This window comes from Myotis nattereri (genome assembly GCF_964212035.1).
Source record: "Myotis nattereri genome assembly, chromosome: 5".
Taxonomy (NCBI): domain Eukaryota; kingdom Metazoa; phylum Chordata; class Mammalia; order Chiroptera; family Vespertilionidae; genus Myotis; species Myotis nattereri.
The window spans coordinates 22006745-22027590 of record NC_138080.1 but is presented as its reverse complement, the minus strand read 5'-3'; the positions used below and the strand labels follow the sequence as shown (position 1 = coordinate 22027590).

Here is a 20846-nt window from a genome sequence, read left to right as displayed (position 1 = left end):
GAATATACCTGGGTTATCTCTGGAGGGACCTAGGAGGCATCTGCTATGGTCTGAATGTGTCCCCTCTGAAATGCCTATGTTGAAATCCTGACCCCCAAAGATGACGGTATTAAAGAGGTGATACATTTGGGAGGCAACTAGGTCATGAGTGTGGGACTGTCAGGAATGGAATTAGTGCCCGAATAAAAGGGATCCCACAGAGATCCCTCCCCCTCTCCCCTATGTGAGGACATGGTGAGAACGTGGCAGCATTCAACACGGAAGAGAGAACACGACGATGCTGACACCCTGACATTGGACTTCCATCCTCAGGACTGTAATAAATGTCTGATGTTAATAAGCCACCCAGTCTGGTATATTGTTATTGCAGCCCCAACAGACTGAGACACCAGGTAGCCCACCTGTGAGCTGGGGCAGGGTGCTTCCCAATGTGCTCCTTCCTAATTCTGCATCACACAAGTATATATTTTTAAGTAGAACCAGGGAGCATTTGCGATCTTGTTCCCAGGCATATGTCCTCATTTTGGCTCAAATAAACTCTTATAAATTTTTTAAAAATAAAGTCAATCACCCAGTGCCCACTACCTTGTTTAGGTTACAAAAGTCAGCGGCTGGGTCCAGCCACCTCCACCCCAAAGTACAACCCCCATGCCTGGCTTTCCTTAAGCAATTTTAATCACAAACTGAAGGTAAAGGGGTACAGGCTGGCTCTTAGAGAGTGGTCGCTGACTCTAGGCCACGCTCCTGGAAGTACCGGTGGGGGAGATGGGGGCGGTTTCCTGGCTTTTCGTTGAAATAGGATGTAATCCTCCCTTGTCCTTCCTGATCCCCTGTTGGCAAGTCCTCCCTGTAGGCGAGAGGTGGTGACACTGACCACCTGCTGTTGGGGGTTGGGGGGTGCACCCTCCCAGGCTGGGATGAGCCCTAGCCTCCCTCCCTCCTCACAGCACCTCTGGGACACCCACCACGTAACACCTTCCGCCTCCTTCTCCAGGATGCTCTGGGCCGTGCGCCAACTGAACCGGACAAACTGGGGAAAGCCAAACACGGGCTCCACGTTCTTCCTCAACCATGCTTTCGTCTTGGGATCTAGGGAAGGGGTGGAGTGGCAATGGTGACAGCCCCTGAGCCCTGTCATAAAGCCCCAGCTCCCTAGACTCCATCTGAGGCCCCATCATCTCATCTCAGGTCTTCTCTTGAGTATCTAAGGCACCTTGCACTACCTGAGACATCTTCCTGCCTCAAGGACCTTTGCACAGGCAGGTCTTCTTGGACTCTCTACCTGGCCAACAGTTGCTCTGGTACAATTTAAGAAGACTGTCTCTGAGACCTCTCCTTTACCCCATAGGACAATAGTCATTAAACCAGCATTTGTGGGTCATCAGGTTAATGTCCGTCTCCCCCCACAGAACCATGAGCTCAGTGGGGACAGGGAAATCCTTGTTTGTCTTGCTCACAGCTATATCCCCAAGGCTGGACCCTACACAGCATGCATCAGGTACTCAGTAAGCACCGAATGCTGGCCAAACTGTTTTTGGCCTGGACCTGGTTTCTTCACTTTGGCCTCACCTAAGTTCCAATCACAGACTGCGTCGCCCCACCCACCTGCCAGTCTCTTCCTGGGCCTCAGAAGGGTCAAGGGGTTCCTTGAACCCAACCACCTTGAATCTTCAACTCTGCCCTTCTATGTGTGTGTGTTGGGGGAGCACAATCACTTCCAAGTCAGACAAGGAAACTGAGTCTCATGCTGGGAGAAAACTATGGATTTAAGCTGGGGCCATGGGACAAAAGCCAGGGCCCCTCATCCTGCCCCCTTCCCCTTAACAGACAGACACCCACCATGGGCCTCAGTCTCTCACTGGGGCGCCAGAGAGCAGAGAGAGGAAGGGAGCAGGGAGGAAGGAGCCTGCCAGCTGGAAACCAGCTTTGCCACATGATGGCTGTGAGCAAGTGGCCCCCAGTCTGGGCCTCAGCCTCACCCACTGCGGAGCAGGGTAAGCAGAACCACTATCAGGACTGCCTTGTCAGAGTTACCACCAGCATCACTATGTCAGGACAGCCCCAAAGCAGCCCCTACCACCATCCGCTCACCATTGGGGTAGCCTGAGCCATAATCAGTGTCCAGGTCCTGTAGTTTCTCCACGAACTGCCAGTTCTTCACGGCCTGGTCTCGGGCCACCTGTGGGCAAGACAGGCGCTTGAGATGTCCCTCCCTCAGGGCATCCACACCTGCCTCTTGCCTAAAGAGATGCTGGGAGCCGGTCATGGACAGCAAGGGGCTAACCTTGGCACAGATGCTGGCAGCGCTGACCACGGGATAGAGAGCATCTGCCTTGGCCTTGACTGTCACCTCAATGCCGGGAAAGCGCTGCTGCAGCCGCTCTTGGTATGTCTCTGGCATTCCCACAGTGTCCACAAATACCTGCAGTGGTGGCAGAAATGTATTCATTCAAGAAACACCGAGACAAACAACTGTGCAAATGAGCCAGCCTCATAACCTTTGCGCTTGCTGTTCCCACTGCCGGGAATATTCTTCTCTTGGCTTGTCCCAGGCTGCATTTTTCTCAGGGGTCTCAGCTCAAGCATCACCTCCCAAGGAGTCTTTTTTTTTTTTTTTTTTCAGTTCTACAAATTAAACTTTGTTTATTTTTATATCTTTATTGTTGAACCAAAGAGTCTTTTTCTGATCAAGCTGTACTCAGTCTACATTTACTGAGCACCTACTGCATACCATGGGCTGCACTTCATAGTGGGAACAAGGCAATGAACACACCAGACAAAAATCCATGTTCTCATGGAGGGGACACCCTGGTGAGGGCCACAGACAAGGAACAGGGTAAACCCTAGCTGGTTTGGCTCAGTGGATAGAGTGTCAGCCTGTGGACTGAAGGGTCCTGGGTTTGATTCCAGTCAAGGGCACATGCACAGGTTGTGGGCTTGATTGCTAGTAGGGGGTGTGCAGGAGGCAGCCAACCAATGATTCTGATCATTGATGTTTCTATTTCTCTCTCCCTCTCCCTTCCTCTCTGAAATCAATAAAAATATATTTTAAAAAATAATAAATTGATACAATCTTTTTAAAAAGAAACAGAGTAAATAATAAAGGATAGGGGAGAATTAGGAGAGGCTGTCATTTTTTTTTTACCATTTTTATTGATTTTATAGAGAGAGGAAGGGAGATGGATAGAGAGGTCGAAACATCGATGAGAGGGAAACATTGACCGGCTGCCTCCTGCATGCTCCCTACTAGGGATTGAGCCCACAGCCCGAGGATGTGCCCTGACTGGGAATCAAACCGGTAACCTCTCAGTTCATGGGTTGACACTTAACCACTGAGCCATACCAGCTGGGTGAAGAGGCTGTCATTTTAAATGGAGGTGGGCAATTCAGGGAAGGTCACTCTGAGGTGATGACATTTGAATAAAGGCCTGGAAGAGCTGAAGGAATGAATGAGCCTTGTGGGTGGAGATCCGGGAAATTGTTCTAGGCAGAGGAAACAGGCGTGCAAAGGCCCTGAGGTGGGGAGGCCCCATGGCCGGAGCACAGCGGTAAGAGGGAAAGTGATCTCTGTAGCAGTTTTTGTTCTCAGAAATCATCTTTATTATTTGTTTACTAGCTGAACATCCATCTCCCTGACTTGGGCATGAACCCAAGGGCAGGGCCCTTGTCTGTCTGCTCCAGTATGGCATCATCAGCTCCACATTCCATTTCTGGATCTCAGCCACCTCATCAGCAAGGCCTCCCTGGTTCCATTCCCTCCCTCAAGTGTATTTGCCCATGTCATTCTCTCAAAACAGCTGGTTCTTTGCCTCAGAGCACTCGATACCATGCCAACTTATATTTCTCTCTGGTAATTTAATCTCATTTGCCTCCTCTTGGCTGTGAATGTTCCTGATTTAATTTCCACTGTGCTCAGAAAATTAAATGTTGAGATTTACATTAAAAAAAAAAAAATGACTGTCAGCTGCTGCTGTTCGGGAGCAGATTGTAGGAGAGGAGGCTGGAAGTGGGGGAACCAGGGAAGAGAATGGGGCAGGCATCCAGGACTGGAGAGTGCCCTGGGCTAGGGCAGGTGGACAGATGTGGGATTTGTTCTGGACACTGAGCTTTTAGGGTAGAGATAGAGGGGGGGTGCGGCTGGGGCCCCATCATGGTCCTTAGTGGGTCACATATTTAGGGTAGGAAAAGCAGTAGGAAGTCAACAGCAGCAATACATATTTTTGAGGTATGACATATGTCTGATGCTGAATTGCCCACTGCACTCATACTCCCATTTTCTCCTGAGGTGATCAAATGGAGCAACCCAACAGTTAGCTCACCTGAGCAACGTTGACGCCCTGGTCCAATGCATACTGCACCAGCCCAGCGGCTGTATCATGGGACAGGGAGTTCAGATTATACTTGACCCTGCAGTGGGGAACAGAGCCCAGTCAAACCCATTCTAGCCACCAATCCCTTCCAGTCCAAGTTGGCTGCCCCCCTACCCAGGCCCCTCCTGGGGACCCCTCACCGCCCAAGCATGCTGGTAGAGATGAGGTTTGGAGACAGCACGTCCAGTGCCCAGCCCACAAAGTCCCCATCCTCCTCCATTTTCGCAAATAGCCTGTCCCGCTCGCTCTCCGACAGGGTCTTTGAGTCTGGGAAAAGGGTTGGGAGAGAAGGGGAGCAGCTGGTTCTCCCAATTCAGGCTCTTTCCCTCCAGTTTACATCCGCCCCTGCACATGCCCAGGAACCCCCTTCCCCAGACATACACCAAGGGCTCACCTGCCACTTTCAAGGCCTCCAGATCTGCTAGGCGCGACATGGGACAATAACAAATGGCGTAAACCATGGGGCCTGGAAAAATGGGGTCCAACCAGTGAGCCCATGAAAGCCGCCATCCTTGTTCCATTATCACCACTTTTTCCGGTGCCATCACCAACGCCATGGCTATCACCTCACACACAACGAAACCGGTGCAATCCCGGCTCCCATTCCAGAGCAATGTGCACCCCCCAGATCACGTCCCTCCTCCACCCCAGCCCGGGGGACACACCCAGCACCGGGCCCCGGCCTGCTTCATCGACGCCCAGGACGCACGGCTCCTTGCGGCACACTGCGGGCACAGGCGAGTTCAGGCGACAGCGGCCCGTATTGTCTCTCTCCAGCTCTCTGAGATCCATGCCGCCGAGGCTGCCACTAAGAGCCGCAGGAACCCGGTCTGCAGGAACCCGGTCTGCAGGCGCAGGTCTCGGCGCGCGTTTTCCGCAGGTTCCTCAGTGGCTGCACCTGACCAATCAGCGCGCAGGACACGCCCCCAAACCTCCCGCCGCCGTGACGTTGGCGCAGCCGACGCCGACGCCGCTGCCGTAGGCCGCGCTGGGAATTGTAGTTCCCGAGGCCCAGTCCAGCGCTCTGACTTTCAGAAACCGGGTAGGAGGTGTCGCTTTCCAAGCCCGGCTCAGAGGTATCCCGAACCTCGCCCGCCGGGGCTGGTGGGAGAAGCGGGAATTAAACGGGAAACTGAGCGGAACTGGAAGGGAACGGCCCCGATCAGGCCTGTAAGATGAAATAGCATTACACTCCCAGAACTCCCGTCCCCCACGTGGACTCAGGCCATTTGCCACCGCGATCCCTGTCCCTCCACAAAGTCTAGGCGCCCTGGAGTAGGTGTCCCCACCGCACTGGGCTCAGGCCTTGGACTGCCTCTCTCATCTACCTGCCTCTCGGCACCTCATCAGGATCTCCGCCCGCCCCCCACTAGCCTCTGTCTCGTTCGGACGAAGCCTCCCCTTCCTCCGAACCGAGGTCTGAGACCCCAAGACCTCAGAGACTCTTGTATATCAGGAGTCAGTTGTCCCCCACCCCGCCCTTCTCCTCTCCCCCATCTTATGTTCTGGTCTCAGCAGGGCTCATTCCTCTGCCTGGGGGTCCCCAGCTCTCACCAGGCTCATGGCCCTTCCTCGGGGTCACGGCTCCTTCGTCTCTTTTCCTCCACTATCTTCCTTTCTGCCCGGATAACGTCTTTTCTGCTCACATCTCCGGACTCAGATTTCTCTCCCCCTCCCCCCCCCCCCCCCCCCCCCCCGCCTCAAGCCCTAGACCTAGGGCCCCAGGTCTCCCTTCCCGATGCCCACCTCCTCGCGCCCACCCCCCCCCACCCCCACCCCCCGTTCCTCCTTTCTTCCCGCCCACCCTGGGGCCTTCCCCGCCCACCCGGTCCGCCTCCTCCGAGCCCGCCTCTAACCCGGACTCAGGGCCTCCAGTCGCAGTCCATTGGCTTGCAGGATGAACAATCCCGTAGCCGGCAGGGCAGCACCTGCACCAGGTCCTCGCGGTCCATGAACACCGGATCTGGCGCTGTGCCCAGCACCTCGCGGCTGCGCTCCTGCTGGCCCAGGTCGCACAGACAGCGCCACTTTCCCCACGGGCCAAGGATGGAGTCCTCTGCGTCTAGGGATGGAGGGTCAGGTGTATGTGTTTGGGGGAACCTGTGTACCCCTAGACCCTCCTCTAGGGAGGGAGGAGGCTAAAGACACTGACAGCAACAGTTCGTTGTTGTTGTTTTTAATGTTTTTAAATTGATTTTAGAGACAGAGGGAGGGAGAGGGATAGAAACATCAATGAGAGAGAAACATTCATCAGCTGCCTCCTGCATGCCCCCTACTGGGGATGGAGCCCACAACCTGTCTGTGCCATGAGGAAATCAAACCGATAACATGGGCCGATGCTCAACCACTGAGCCGCACCGGCGGAGCAATAGCTCATGTTTGCAGTGTTGTGCTTCTGTGCCAGGTGCCTCCCATGGATGATCCCATTAGCCCCAGGTGGGGACACAGACCTAGAAAGAGCAAGCCACCCTTCCCAGCTCACACAGCTGGTGAGTGACCCAGAGAGACTGCACACTGGCACCTCCCACCTGTGCCAGTTAAAACTGTGGCACGACACCCTTTGTGCCCACCCTCAGACGCTGATTCATCTTCAGGGACATGATCATGAGCCTGTCAGGCCGGCACAGTGACACCTGACCAGCAGGTCTGTCCGTTGGTAAATTAAATGACACGATTAGCATAATAACAATACTTAAAGCCCCTGGCACTGGGCTAGCTCGAGGAATAAAAACAATGAGCACGATCACTTTTAAAACAACTACAACTTACGGAGAGCGCTTACACTCCCCCCTTTACAGGGTTCTTTAACTGACAGGGTGCTTTGACTGACTTCTCCCTAGCCTCTATGCGACAGGCCTTAACTCACCAAACCTCCATCACAGAACACTGCCTCTTTCATTCTTCTTGCAACAGTGATAAACTGTAACCCACCCCACCATTCTTTTGACATTGTTTCTGCAGATGGTGACTGGACGAATATGTAACTTGTAGGTAAACAGCATGTTTGTAAAATAATCCTAGGAACTCTCTCACATTGAATACTCTCTCTCTCTCTCTCTCTCTCCCCCCCCCCCTCCCTTCCACTCTCTCTGAAAAGCAATGGAAGAACATATCTTCAGGTGAGGATTAACAATAACAACAACGAAAAGAATCCGAGGGACTAACCTCAGAAGATACAGACTCTGGCCTACAGTCATCCCAGTTCTAGGAGGATTGTCGACCTGCGGTGGTAAAACCAGGATCATGCTCACCAGACCATCACTTGACCAGTTTTGAGGTTCTTATCAGAATGGACTCTGCTGGTCTTCCAGGAGAGAACTTTTCAACCTCTGCCCCTTGAGCTCTTTGTCCTGCTTTCCCTCTCCCTCCTTATAAAAACCTCGGCCAGCCCTGACCGGTTTGGCTCAGTGGATAGAGTGTCAGCCTGCAGACTGAAGGGTCCCAGGTTCGATTCCAGCCAAGGGCATGTACCTGGGTTGCGGGCACATCCCCAGTGGGAGGTGTGCAAGAGGCAGCTGATCGATGTTTCTAACTCTCTATCCCTCTCTTCCTCTCTGTAAAAACATCAATAAAATATATTTTAAAAAATACTTCTAAAAACCTCGGCCCGCTCTGAGATGTGCAGATGGGCTTTTCAACAAGAGTCCCCTATCTTCTCAGGTGGCCAACACTTGAATAAACCTCTTTCTTTTTTCACCAGCATCTATCTCACAAATTTGACTTTTGTGGCAGCAGGCAGCAGAATCTGGGTTCCGGTTACATTCCATCAGGCCTTTTGGCCTTGGCACATGCTTTCCCCGCTCCGGGGCAACACTCTTCCCCCTAAATCTTTGCAATTGTTGCTTTTCTTGTCACGTCAGCTACATTGGTTACCTATCTTCTTCAGCCAGGCCTGCTCAGGCTTCAGAAATTGACCTGCTACCTTCTTTCTCTGTCTCTGCGCTTCCTACCACCTACCCGTGTGCTTATGGATGTGTCTGCTTGGGTCCAGCTCACGCCCCTGCTCCACGTGTAAGAGGATGAAAGGCAGTCTCTATTTCAGTTTACAGATGAGAAAACTGAGCCTCGGAGAAAAGTGACCAGCCCCAAGGGACGCCGCCAAGTGCGAGGCTGGGCGGAGATCTGAAATCCACCGAGGAGGGTCCGTTTGCAGCCAGCTGGCAGAGTGGGGCGATGGGGCACCTTTCCCGCCCGCAGTTACCTTTCCCCAGAAGCTGCAGCCGCAGCTGCTCCCAAGTGTCGCCTTTGCCCCGCTCGCCGAAGTAATGGTAGTCGGGGGAGACCTGCGCCGGGGTCGCCAGCAGCAGGAGCATCAGAGGCGACAGCAGTAGCGCAGTTGAGCTCCGGGCCATGCGGGACTCCAACCGCTCCCGGCGCGCTCCGGGGGGCCCGAGCCCCGCGCGGGATCTGCGGGGCCCTCACTGCCCTCACGGGTGGGCACAGTGGGCACAGTGGGCGCGGCCCGCGGCTCCCCCAGACCCGGCCGCCGGCCCCCCTCCCCTACGGCGGCGGTGGACCCGACCGCTCCTCCCGTCACCACGCCCCTCCCAGAGCGTCACGGTTCGGGCCGCGCATATAAGGCCCCGCGGCCCCGCGCTCACTTGGCGCTGAGAACGCGAGTCCACGCGGGTCTGCTGGTGTGCGCGTCCCATCCTCCCCCACGCAGGTAGGGACGCCTGCAGCGCCCCGGGCTGGGGGGAGCGCCCTGGGAGCCTCTCCGGCCCTCTCCAGGCCTCGGCCTGGCCGCCTTTGTTTCCCACCCGCCTTGGTGGCCGCCTTTGTCCTTGGGGTGGGCTGGGGAATCGAGGCCGGAGCTCGGCGGGCTCCCGGGGGTTGCTCCCGGGGGTTGCTCCCGGGGGTTGCTCCCGGGGCGGCGAGCCCGCGCCACCGCATTGAGGTCACTTTGCTCGTGGGAGGCCGGGCGGCAGCGGCTGGGCCGCTCTTGCTGGCCGGGAGGGAGGGGTCCCCCGGGGTCCAGAAGCCGCGGACAGTCGGTACCGAGGAGGGTTCCGGACAGGGCCCCTGCCTTCGCCCTCTGGCTCGGCCCCCGGGCCCAGCACGCAGCGTGACCTTGGGAAGGAGGACAAGGGTCTTCCCGGGCGCACTGACCAGGCAGGAGGGGGCGGGGGGGGTCTCAGCTTTCAGGCATGGCCTCCGGCAACGCGCACATTGGCAAGCCCGCCCCGGACTTCCAGGCCACCGCCGTGGTGGACGGCGCCTTCCAGGAGGTGAAACTCTCCGACTACAGAGGTGAGGCCGGCCTGGAGGGGGCCCGGGGCGGGGCGGGGCGGGGCGCGCGCGCCGGGCGCAGGGCCCTCACTCTCCATTCCCTCCCCCTCCTCCAGGGAAGTACGTGGTCCTCTTCTTCTACCCGCTGGACTTCACCTTCGTGTGCCCCACCGAGATCATCGCCTTCAGCGAGCGCGCCGCGGACTTCCGCAAGCTGGGCTGCGAGGTGCTGGGGGTCTCCGTGGACTCGCAGTTCACCCACCTGGCTTGGTAGGAGTGGGGGCCCGCGGGGGGGAGGGGTGCAGCCAGACCTCGACCTCTGCCGGGTCCCAGCTGTGTGTTCTCGTGTGGCCTTGCTCAGCCTCTGCACCTCCCTTCCCACATCTTGAAAATAATGGAAATAATGACGCCCGAGTCCTTAACGATGATGACAGCAGTAATTAGCTTTTGGAATCTAGTTGCTTGGTGTGAAGTTGCAAACGCTTTATCTCACTTAGAGCAAAGCAGCCTCCCTCCCAGCAACTATTTCAAGAAGGTGGCAACTCCAGTTCAAGGGAGTGGAGGGCTGGGCTCCAGAGCCAAGCTGGAGAGGAGGATGGGCGCTTTGCCCCAGGAGGCTGGTGAACACCAGCACATGTGAAGCCACTTGGTTGGAATGAGAGCGTTAGCTTAGTCTTCCCAGCTGTGGGAAACAGCCCCTGCACCCGCATCAGGGTGGAGTGGGTGGGGCCTCCAGGGCCTTGCTCCAAAGCCCCTTATCTCTCTCCTCCAGCACCCCGTCTCCAGCCCTTATCACACCCAGGTCCACAGGGTGAGTGCCCTGCTGTGGCAGGCATCCTGAGGTCCCAGCCCTGTCTCCCCTACTCCCAGGATTAACACCCCCCGGAAGGAGGGCGGCTTGGGCCCCCTGAACATCCCCCTGCTGGCTGATATAACCAGAAGTTTGTCCCATGATTACGGCGTGCTGAAGGAAGAGGATGGCATCGCCTACAGGTAATGGGGTCCTCAGGGTGAGGGGACCACTCTTGGGCAATGCCCTCCCTGCCATTAGCCCTGTGGCTGGAAGGGAGATGGTGTTCCCTCCCCCCGCCCGGCCAGTGGGAGCTACCAGCTTTTCACTGTGAACCCTCATATCTTCAGGGGCCTCTTTATCATCGATGGCAAGGGTGTCCTTCGCCAGATCACTGTCAACGATTTGCCTGTGGGACGCTCTGTGGATGAGGCCCTGCGGCTGGTCCAGGCCTTCCAGTACACGGATGAGCACGGGGAAGGTGAGTGCACACACATGCCTCTCTCTGTCACTCATGTAGACATTCACTGCCTGCTTTATCACCTATGTAACATGGATGTGAAGGCCCCATAGAAGGTTCGGCTCAGGGCCTCATCTGCAGGAAGTTTCTAGTCTGATTGGGGAGATACCCCACTACGAGGGTGGGTAGCTGGGAGGTAATATAGAAGAGGTGTTTGAGAAGATGTGTGCCACAGCAGGCTTGAATAAAATTAGTTGGGATCAGACTACCTTCGTGGGTGGAGGACACAGCCTGACCATAGCCTCTCAAAGTCTACTAGGGGTGGAGCTGAGGGAAAAAGATGGGGCTAGAGGGGCCAAAAAGAAATAAAAATATCAGCTACAAGCCCTGCACTTGGACTTGGGGGCTTCTGTCAACATGTGGTCTTAGGCCTGGACCACTTGGCTCTGGGCTTTTTCTTCTGCAACTCGGGATCTCACCTTGCCTCTCACGGCTGCCCTACCTTGAATATGGGGCTGTAGCCTCACATGTGCATCCTTGTGTCTTCCCACAGTCTGTCCTGCCAACTGGAAGCCAGGTAGTGACACGATCAAGCCCAACGTGGATGATAGCAAGGAATACTTCTCCAAACACAGTTAGGCTGGCCGACAGATGCCAAGCTTCGGCTCTTGGCCCCCACCTGGGTGCCTGTGCTGGCCCAGGAAAGGCCAGGCCTGCCCCTTCAAATTCCTCAGTCCTGACCCTGAGGGGCTAGGCCAAGGCCTTCTTATATTCCTAGCTGAGTGGTGAATGGTGACCCATTGCTGGAACTCCCCAACCGGGCACAGGCCTAGAGGTGACCAATAAAATATTAGGGACAGTGTGAGTCTGTGTTGGTGTGGTCTGTTCTGCTGTCTTGTCAGTCCATGTTCCCCACCCCCTGCCCCTAAGCTCTGGCCTGAGAAACTGGCACTGTAGTTACTTATCTGCACCACAGGGTGGCAGTGTTACCTCATGTACACTGTTCTCTCTCACCTTTGGCCTAAGGGCAGTTGGGGGGGGGGGGGGATGCTGTTTGCCCCTTGCCAAGAGCCAGACCCTGAACATGGCCTTGCAGGGCAGTCCTCACATCTTGCCATGAGCCAGCCTGGTTCAAATGTTATTTTAAGAGATGTGATCTTTCCTGGTTTTCTTCATCAGGAAAATGGAAATAAAGACAACCAAGCCAGATCACCATGCATGTTAAAAGAGATAAAAGTATGGCCCTAGCCGATTTGGCTCAGTGGCTAGAGCCTCAGCCTGCAGGTCAGAGTCCCGGGTTCAATTCCGGTCAAGGGCACATGCCTTGGTTGCAGGCTCCTCCCCTGGTCAGGGCTCATGCAGGAGGCAACCAAATGATGTGTCTCTATCTTTCCCTCTTTTCCACTCTCCCTAAAAATCAATGGAAAAATATCCTCGAATGAGGATTAACAAAAATAAAAATAAGAGATAAAGTATATAAAGCTCAGGGCCCAGTGAATGGTTACTAGGGAGGGTTCCTGGGCCTGGAAGAAGAGACCAGTTTTATGGGAAAGAGGATGGGTACCCAGTCCTGAGACCATAGTCAAGAGTGGGAGCTCCAGGCCCTGGCCAGGTAGCTCAGTCGGTTAGATCAGTGGTCGGCAAACTGTGGCTCGCGAGCCACATGCGGCTCTTTGGCCCCTTGAGTGTGGCTCTTCCACAAAATACTGACTTCTGCGCATGGGCCACGAAGTTTCAATTGCACTGTACGTGCGCGCCTGCACGTGGTATTTTGTGGAAGAGCCACACTCAAGGGGCTAAAGAGCCGCATGTGGCTCGCGAGCCACCGTTTGCCAACCACTGGGTTAGCTCAAATACACCAAAGTTGGGGATTTGATCCCTAGTCAGAAGCAACCACTGAATACATAAGTGGAACAGCAAATCGGTGTTTCCCTTCCTCTCTAAAAGTTTTTTTTTTTTAAGTGGGAACTTGAGCTACGTGCTTGGTGAGCAAGCTCTGGCCCCCGCCCCCTCTGAAGTTTGAAAGAACTGCCTGTCAGCCCCTAGGGTGGAAGGGTGAGGGTTAGGCTGGGAGGCAGGAGGCAGTGTCAGGAGCAAGGCAATTTTCCCAGGAGTGCAGTTTGATTCTGTATGTGTCCAGGCAAGTGCCTTTGCCACCCTGAGCCCATATTTACTTCCACAGAACAGGACCGACAAGCTCATTTAATCCAGACCCATTATTAATATTGCTGCCCAGCCCAATACCCACCGAAGTCACTAATCTCAGCCTTGGGATTTTATCGGCACTTCTCCCCAAGGCCCTGTGTGGTCTTCCCTGACCTCAGCTCCACCCTCCTGGTTTATTCTATTCCAGGCACACTGGCTTCTTATTGTTCCTTAACAGGCTGAGCTTGTTCTGGCCACAGGAACTGCACGTGTTCCCTCTGCCCAGAATGCTGTTACCCAGGTTCTTCCGGGGCTGGGACTCAAATCTGGTCTCATGAAAGGTCTATGTCCCCCATCTGTCCTCCAAAGCAGCTCATCTGCCCTGCCCCGCTTTCACCTGTGTCTTTTCCTCGCACTTGCCACCATCTCGGGATCATTCTTTCCGTGTTTATTGTCTATCTGCCTGCTGTGGTCTAGGCTGTGTCTCCAGGGCTGGGTGGTTCAGGACTTTAGAAATGAATGAAGTGTCTGTTCTGTCCATCCAGCCCCTGTGGGCTGGTGTCTCTGCTGTTCCGAGTGCTGCCAGCTCCGAGGCTGCGTCCACTAGCTGCCCACAGACCAGTCACAGCTGCGGGGAAAGGCGCCCCGCGCCAGAGCGACGGAGGCGCGCGGCGGCCTGGCCAGCCACCCCGGCAGGACCAGACTTGGCAGTCGCCCCGATGCTGGCCTGGCACCGGGAGGGGAAACTGGCAGGCGGGCGCCGCCCTTCCTGGCGGAGGTGAGGGGGACCGCGGCGGCAAACGCGCGGGCAGCAGCAAACCCCCACCCGGGTCAGGTCAGACAGCGTGGGCGCGGCGGGGCCCGGGCGCCAGCCGGAGGCGGGAGGCTCTGGGGCGGCTCCCTGGACCCGGGAGCGCGGCCCACCCACCACGGACGCCCTGGACCCAGGCCTGGGGCTTTCCGGGCCCAGGCAGCCGCCCGCCTGGGAAAATCCCGGCCTCCTTCCGGGCGCCGCGGCCCTTGCCGGGCAGAGCGGGGGAGGGGATTCCCGGAATCTGCCCGGAGACCGCGGTCGCGTCACTGGACAGAATCCGGCCATATATGGGCAGCGCTTCCGTGGCGTCAACAGGGAAAGCCCCGGCGCGCGCGACGGGGTGGGGCCGCGCCTGCGCACTGCGCGCCTCGCCGCAGGCATCCTGCCCCAGGTGTGGGGAGGCTGGACCGCGTCCTCGCCCCGGGCTTTCCGGCCCGGGATCCGGGGCCGCGAGCGGGGCGGACACCCTGGAGGGGCTGGGGCGGCGCGGGCGAGGGGGCAGATACCGAGGCGAACCACCAACAGCGGCGGGGTGGGGGCATCCCCGTCCTCTCCCCACCTCCGCCCGCCCGGCTTGGAAAAAAAGACAACAGAAATTAATAAAGAACCTTTTTTTTTTTTACTTAAATAGATTCAATAAAAAGTCAGAACAACAAACACACACACACACAAACACATCTTAAAATAAACTCTTTAGAGACTAAGTGCGTGTTTCTTCTCCACAGTACGGTGCAGAAGGGGAGGGTAGGGGGCAGGGGTCCCCTCCCCAGTGTCCCCGCGGGCTGGAGTACCGGGCGGCGGGGCCAGCTCCGCCGCGATCGCCCCCTCCTCCCCTCCCTGTTAAATACACAAATATATTATATTCAATATGAATCGAGTTCGTTTTCGGCAGAAAAAAAAATACAAAAAAAAATGGAAGGGGGGCTTGTAAACGTTGATGTGGAAGGGCTGGGCGCAGAGCGGGCGGGCAGGAGTCCAGTGTGGTTTTCGGCGTCCCCATGCCCCGGGGCGGGTGCCCACCGCCTGCACCCTCACCCGGTGGTAGGCGCGCGCCCAGCCGTCCAGGCTGGGGGGTGGGATGTCCGTACGGGGCAGGAGTGCTCAGAAGGCGTGTCCCTTGACCCCTAGCAGCAGCTGGCAGCCGTTGCTGACATGGGTCATGACCTTCTGTTTGAGCTGGGCCACCTGCTCCCGGAGGACGCCGGCAGTGTTCGAGAGCCCCAGGTTCTCGGCCTTGAGCGTCTTCACCTTGTCCTCCAGGCGCGCGATGCGCTCCAGCTTCCGCTTCCGGCACTTGGTGGCCGCCAGCCGGTTCCGCAGCCGCTTGCGCTCCACTTTGATGCGCTCCTGGTCTTCCATGTTGATGGGAGACACCGGCGGCGTGGCGTCGCGGCTGCGCGCCTCGGGCACGGTCTGCGGTTCTTCCTTGAAGGCGGAGGCGCCGCGGCCCAGGCCCAGCTGCGCGGGGTGGCCGCCGGCGAAGGGCGGCGCGTGGGGGAGGTAGCTGATGGTGGCCGTCGGGTACGAACTGCTGGTCCCAACGGCGGCCCCGGCGCCTCCGGAGGGCGCAGAGGCTGGGGAGTAGCTGCTGAGGTTGGTGTAGACGGGAGGCGGCTCCGGGCCGGCATAGACACCCGCGGGCCCCGCCGGGGCCCCCCCGCTGGCGCCCAGGGACACGTTGGGGGGCGTCACGTGGTTCATCTTGTGCAGGTCGTCCAAGGCTTTGACAAAGCCGTCGGCGAAACCCTCCTGCTCCTCGGTGACGCCGCCCCCTGCGCCCCCCGCGCCTCCGCTGCTGCCGCCCCCGCGAGGGTAAAAGTACTGTCCCGGGGGCGTGGGCGTCGTCGTGATCACGCCGTTGCTGTTGGGGACGATCAGGCGCTCCAGCTCGGAGGAGGCGAGCTTGAGCGACGCGCCCGTGTCCGAGCCCTGGCCGGCAAAGTAGCTGCCACCCCCGCTGCCCTCCGGGCCCGGGCCCCGCGCGCCGGGTGCTTTCAGACCTCGGTAAGGGTCGGTCAGGTTGAGCGCCAGGCTGGGCTTCAGGAGTTTGTAGTCGTGGAGAGAGAGGCCGCCCGGGGCCCGGCCGTACCCCGCCGCTGCGTATGAGTCGTCGTGGTAGAAGGGCTGTTCCATTTTAGTGCACATCCGGGCGGCCCGGGCGGTTTGGGGAGGTCCCTGCGGGGCCGCCCCGGGCCTCGCTGCTGCGAGCGGGCGGCGCGCTGTCCTCGGCGGTGGCTGGAAGCACTGGGCGCCGGGAAGCACGTTCCGGGGCTGGCGCCGATCGGGAGAGGCCCGCCGGCTGCCGTGCGCGGGAGCTCGGTGCGGCTTCGCGAGCCCCTCGGCCCCGCTCCGGTGCGCTCGCCTTCTCGGTGTCGCTTCCCCCGGCTGCCCCCTGTCCGCCGGCTCCGACGCTGGCCTGCCGCGCTCAAGGTCCAGGCCGCTCCGCCCGAGCCACGCGCCTTTATACGGCGATTGTCAGCTGCGGAAGCGCGCGCTGATTGGCCGCCGCGCGAGCCGGGCCCGCACCCCCCTCCGGGAGCGTGGGGAAGGGGAGGAGGCGGCTCGCGTCACTGTCAGGAAGCGCGTGTCCTTGTAAACAGCGGCCACGGGCTGGGTGGTTTGGCGAGGCTGTAGGGGGAGGGGTGCAGGGGGACCCCTGGGAGCCCGAGGAAGGGGTTGCTGGGAGGGTCCGAGGCCCGCGGGGAGGGGCTCCAGGGAGGGCGATGATACCCCTGGAGTACGCGGTGAGGGACACGAGGAACTGATACAGAGCAAGTGTGTGTGTGTTGGGGGGGTCCCCCAGTTGTGCACAGAAGGTCTGAAGGGCCCGGTAGTATCCGAGAGGGGGTGGAGGGCTGTGAATACTCTGGGAGACCCCATAGAAGAGAGAAGGAAGAGTTAAGCAGGGAAAATGGGAGAGGGGTAAGGAGAGGAGACGCCTGGCTCAGGAATGAAGGGGGGTCCTGAGACAGAGGGACTGAGGGACTGGTGTTTTCATGGGAGGCGGTGGACCCAGGAAAAGGGATGAGTGTGGGGAGGGGGAGATGGAGTCCATGGGAGGGGCTGAGGCCTCCCGTAACTGGGAAGGAGGCTCTAGATATGCAGGCAGTGAATGAGGGTCCTGGGGTCCACTGAGGGGACATGTGGGGCACAGGGAGACACGGTTACAGGTCAGGGTCCCTGGGGTCGTTGGCGATGCCCTGATGAAGGAGCATGAGGGTCGGGCCACCCTCAGAGCTGAGATGACGATGACAGAGGTCCCACTGGGTCAGGAGGGAAGGGAGGGCCGTTGAGGACCCAGAGGTGTTGGACCACTGGGTCTTCCCTGATTGACGCCCGTCGTGTGGGTGACCTCCGGGCGCCTGCGTGCTCTGTCCCCACCCGAAGTCCATCCCCGGGAACCTTGGGCTGGACCGACCCCGCGTCAGCTCCTTGTGCCCGGACCCAGCCCGGAGGCCGGGGCGCGGTCGCCCTACCCAACTCCTTCCTTAGAAACAGGCCGGGGAAGAGCTCCGCGGCAGGAAGTGTGGCAACAGCCCTGGGGGAAGGAGCCCGGCCCAGCCTCCGTCACTCGGTTCCTACGGGACCTTGCACCCCGCCCTGGGTCGGGCCCGGCTCTGCGCCTCGGAAGAGGAACCTGGGCGCGGGACCCCGCGGAGGTCGGGGTGCGCCCAACATGCCCAACCTCAGAGGCCTCCCGTTACCGGCCCCCGCCAGCAATGGTTCAGCCCGCGGTGCCCACGGGCGATCTTGGAGGCAGGCAGTTTGGGAACGATTCCATTAGCCCAGCAGAGGGGAGCGGGTCCTGGTCGCCGTGGCAACACGCCGGAGTCCGCACTCGGCTGGGGGGCGGGGCGGTCCCCGGAGTCTCCCCCTCGACGCCCATATAAGGGCACAGGAAGGGGTGGGGCCAGCGCTGTCCCTGGGCCCCAAGCTTGGAGATGGGAGCCCGGGCATCTGCCAGGTCCCAGGGCGCGCCCGGGCCCCCGACGGCTAGTCCCGACCAGCCCCAGCCTCCACCCCCGGGCCCCAGCCACGGCCGCCTGGCCTGGCCCCACCTAGTCACTGTGGGGCTGTGTGTTGCCAGGCCCGGCCCGACCTAGCCTGGCAGGTCCCCGCCTGCCCGCGGGCCTGGATCGGACTTCGCCCCTAGCCCGACGGGGCGCGGAGGGGGCGGGCAATGCCTCCAGGCGTCCCTGGCGCCTGGGCGGGCTGGGGAGGCTGACCCCTCCCTTGGGCGGGGTACCCATCCTTTCTGCCGGGAGATCTGGGGCCCCTCCCCACAAGCACTCCCAGGGTCTGGGGTGCCCTCTCTCACACTCATGTGGGCAAGGACTCCTACTCCTGTTTAAGTCTGGGGGTTCGGTCAACTATCCAGAATTCCTTGTGCGGTCCCTCTCTCCCCAGGGTACCTCCTTTATCTGAAAGGACCTGAAAACCCAAGGGAAGAATCTTGGTGAACCCAGAGGCCCTTCCCCAGTAAGGACAGGGGGAAGGTTTATAGTGAGGCTTCTAGTCAGACTTAAGGTGGGACTTCAAAACAGTTAAGACATGAGCCACTGGAGCAAGGTGAGACGCTGAGTCTCTCTGGGAGAGGCCTCTATCTTCTTGGATGATGGCAATTTCTTTAGAGAGTTGCTGAGGGATGGGGCTAGCCAGCCTTTGTGGGGCAGGTACAGAGCTCACCAAGGGTGGAGGAGAGAAGGAAAATGAAAGAGGTTAAAGAGAAACTGAGCTATGTGGGGGCAAGGGGAAGTCCAACAGAGCAGTGGCTGTGGAGAGGAAGGTCCCCTAGAAGCTGGGGGCATCCCTGTCTTTGGTCTTTGGAGGTACTTGTGACCCCTGGGTGCCCCCACCCTCCTTCCCTGGCTTGAACTGCTCCCCTCCCCCGCCCCAGGCTCAAGGGAGATTCCAGTGGCCGCTGAGTCTGGCAGGCATGCTGCCAAGGCCTGTGTCTCCCGCCCATGCTAATAACTGCAGCTGACATCTGGCCGGGGCCCTGTGGGGGCGGCGCAGTGGGCAGGGTTAGGGGGCTGGGCAGGTCTGGCCAGAGGGTATATCTCAGGAAGCCAACCTGCAGGTCCCAGGGGCCAGGAGGCCACAGTGAGTCATCCCTGGCCAGTGCTGGGGCTGGCCAGGCTAGGGGAGTATTGGAGAGCCATGCTACTGGCCCAGATGGGGTTGAGATGAAAGGAAAGGCACAGCAAAGAAAAATGGGTGAATGGGGGTGAGGGTCAGGGTAGGGAGAGATGGTCAGAGAGACAAACTGGGGGCAGGGTTAGCGTCATGCAGACAGACAGCAATGACACTTAAAATAGGCAGACAGAGAAATAATAATTATCATTTTAATAGCTAACACTTATATGGCTCTTACCATGGGCCAGACACTCTTCTAAGTGGTTTAAGTAGAGTAACTAATTGTCTGCTTCCAGCCACCTAGCAAAATGCATGCTATGTATCCCCATTTAACAGATGAGAAGACTGAGGTACGGGAAGGAAAAGAACTTGCCTGCTATCCCACAGCTATAAGTGCTGGCGACGAGATATAACCTGAGCTGTCTGGCTCCAGAGCATTAGCCACTCTACTGTGGATAATCAGACCAACTGTATGCCAAGCTTTTCAGGCCCTTTCACTTAGGGTCTTCTTTAACCCAGCGAGAAATGGAGTTGGGCACGTGGTGGAGGGATGCTGGTGGGAGGGGAGACAGGCCAGCATGTGGAGTGGGGTTGAGTGGCTCCATGCACTCTGCAAGGGTGTTTGAGCAGGGGGTGGGGAATGGGCCAGCCAGGGAGGGCGGGGGCCCAGCCCAGCTGGTACAGCCGGTTCCAGGCCCCTGCCAGTCTCACCCTTGTGGCCTGGGCACCACCCCCTCAAGCCGCCCCACTGGCGCCAAGGCCCCCAGGAGGATAGCCCCCTCCCCCTTCTGGCCTGGGTGCCCAGATGCAGCAGGGGACTGCCCAGCCCTTGGGCTCCAGACCAGCATCTGGAGGAGGACTCTGTGCCCAAGTTTTCCCCACACCCAGGGGCCCAGGGCCTGGGGTGGGGACAGGATAAGGGGGAAGTTCACGTACCCCCACCCACGAGTCTCTCTGGGGCTTTCGGCTTTGACATGAGGGACTTCTCCTTCTTATAAATAGTCTGGTGACCCCCTCCTCCCTTGACCCCACTGACCAGTGGGGCCCTCACCAGGAAACTGGGCTGGGGGCTGCAAGTGAGTCAGCCCTGGGCAAACCAGGGCGAGAACCCACAAGTCACAGCACCCAACCTCCCGAGTCCCTGCCCCTGGGTGTGGACAGGCAGCCGTGCAGGAAGAGGCTGAGAATCACGAAGTCCTCCCTCAGGAACCCCTGCCCTGCCAGCTACCTCCCTCCCCCACCTCTGTGGTTTGGGGGTCCCTCACCCCCTCTGCTGGAGAGGAAGCTGCTGGGTTTTCTTGGAAGCAGGAAGGAGAGGCTGTCTCCTCAGGCTGACTCAGCTGGGCATGAGGGGAGTTTCCCATAAAACTAAGTCTGTCTCCCCCCACACACACACTCCTGGTGAGGTCTTGAGGGGCCTGGGCCTTGCTGAGATTCTGGGTGCCCCCTTTACAGGGGATGTGCTAAGAAAAAAGGCCTACAGCCCACCAGGGACTGAGGCAGCTGAGCCAGGCCTCCCAGGAAGTGACAAATAGCAGGGAGGGAGGGAAGTTGGGGGTAATGTCTGGAGAGAGGAAGTTCAGGGATATCTGTGGGGGAGGGGGGAGGAGGGACAGAGACAGACTGGGGAGCCCAGAGCTCCAGAGTACCTCAGATGGTCCAAGAGCATGTGTGCCTGGCTGGTTGGCTGTGGGGCTGTGGGTCTGCATATGACTGGCTTGTCAGGGTGTGTGAGTGTGTGTGTGAGGCCTGTCTCCCCAGTGCATGTGTCTGTGTGTTGGCCCAACCCTGCAGGGCTGTGTAGGGCCTGTCTGCTTTGGGGGTGGGGAGGATGGTGGGTATGTGTGTATGGTCTACGGCAGCGGTCGCCAACCGTTCGGACCTCACGGACCACCAGTGGAC

The 20846-nt window shown here is 58.6% G+C and overlaps 4 protein-coding genes across 4 annotated transcripts; 1 reads left to right on the top strand and 3 right to left on the bottom strand.

Annotated features, from left to right (window-relative positions):
• Positions 1 to 654: 654 nt before the first annotated feature.
• RNASEH2A (ribonuclease H2 subunit A) lies at positions 655 to 6122 on the bottom strand. The gene is made up of 9 exons (XM_081091452.1): positions 5925 to 6122; positions 5036 to 5471; positions 4765 to 4836; positions 4511 to 4637; positions 4320 to 4407; positions 2285 to 2422; positions 2092 to 2179; positions 966 to 1089; positions 655 to 847 (listed from the first exon to the last, which is right to left on the bottom strand). Exons 2-9 carry the CDS (start codon positions 5160 to 5162, stop codon positions 712 to 714), a joined length of 900 nt encoding a protein of 299 aa, XP_080947578.1. The 5' UTR covers positions 5163 to 5471; positions 5925 to 6122; the 3' UTR covers positions 655 to 711.
• A 110-nt stretch (positions 6123 to 6232) lies between these two features.
• Positions 6233 to 8722, bottom strand: THSD8 (thrombospondin type 1 domain containing 8; the record flags this gene model as incomplete). Its single annotated transcript, XM_081091153.1, has 2 exons — positions 6233 to 6432; positions 8572 to 8722. The coding sequence occupies 2 exons, from the start codon at positions 8720 to 8722 to the stop codon at positions 6233 to 6235; spliced, it is 351 nt and encodes a 116-aa protein (XP_080947279.1).
• On the top strand, positions 8703 to 11711 carry PRDX2 (peroxiredoxin 2). Its single transcript, XM_081091152.1, has 6 exons — positions 8703 to 9036; positions 9509 to 9620; positions 9716 to 9869; positions 10470 to 10592; positions 10740 to 10870; positions 11403 to 11711. The coding sequence occupies exons 2-6, from the start codon at positions 9518 to 9520 to the stop codon at positions 11486 to 11488; spliced, it is 597 nt and encodes a 198-aa protein (XP_080947278.1). The 5' UTR covers positions 8703 to 9036; positions 9509 to 9517; the 3' UTR covers positions 11489 to 11711.
• A 2702-nt stretch (positions 11712 to 14413) lies between these two features.
• On the bottom strand, positions 14414 to 16240 carry JUNB (JunB proto-oncogene, AP-1 transcription factor subunit). Its single transcript, XM_081090894.1, has one exon. It carries the CDS (start codon positions 15951 to 15953, stop codon positions 14910 to 14912), a length of 1044 nt encoding a protein of 347 aa, XP_080947020.1. The 5' UTR covers positions 15954 to 16240; the 3' UTR covers positions 14414 to 14909.
• Positions 16241 to 20846: the final 4606 nt, after the last annotated feature.

What these genes read in the sequence shown, in the direction of transcription:
- RNASEH2A (XM_081091452.1), bottom strand. Translation starts at nt 5,162, where the DNA reads ATGGATCTCAGAGAGCTGGAGAGAGACAATACGGGCCGCTGTCGCCTG. An exon ending in TCTACCAGCATGCTTGGGCG is followed by an intron (nt 4,408 to 4,510) that starts GTGAGGGGTCCC and finishes TCCCCACTGCAG; the next exon opens with GGTCAAGTATAATCTGAACT. An exon ending in AGGGCGTCAACGTTGCTCAG is followed by an intron (nt 2,423 to 4,319) that starts GTGAGCTAACTG and finishes CCACCACTGCAG; the next exon opens with GTATTTGTGGACACTGTGGG.
- PRDX2 (XM_081091152.1), top strand. Translation starts at nt 9,518, where the DNA reads ATGGCCTCCGGCAACGCGCACATTGGCAAGCCCGCCCCGGACTTCCAG. An exon ending in GAGGATGGCATCGCCTACAG is followed by an intron (nt 10,593 to 10,739) that starts GTAATGGGGTCC and finishes TCATATCTTCAG; the next exon opens with GGGCCTCTTTATCATCGATG. An exon ending in CACGGATGAGCACGGGGAAG is followed by an intron (nt 10,871 to 11,402) that starts GTGAGTGCACAC and finishes GTCTTCCCACAG; the next exon opens with TCTGTCCTGCCAACTGGAAG.
- JUNB (XM_081090894.1), bottom strand. Translation starts at nt 15,953, where the DNA reads ATGTGCACTAAAATGGAACAGCCCTTCTACCACGACGACTCATACGCA.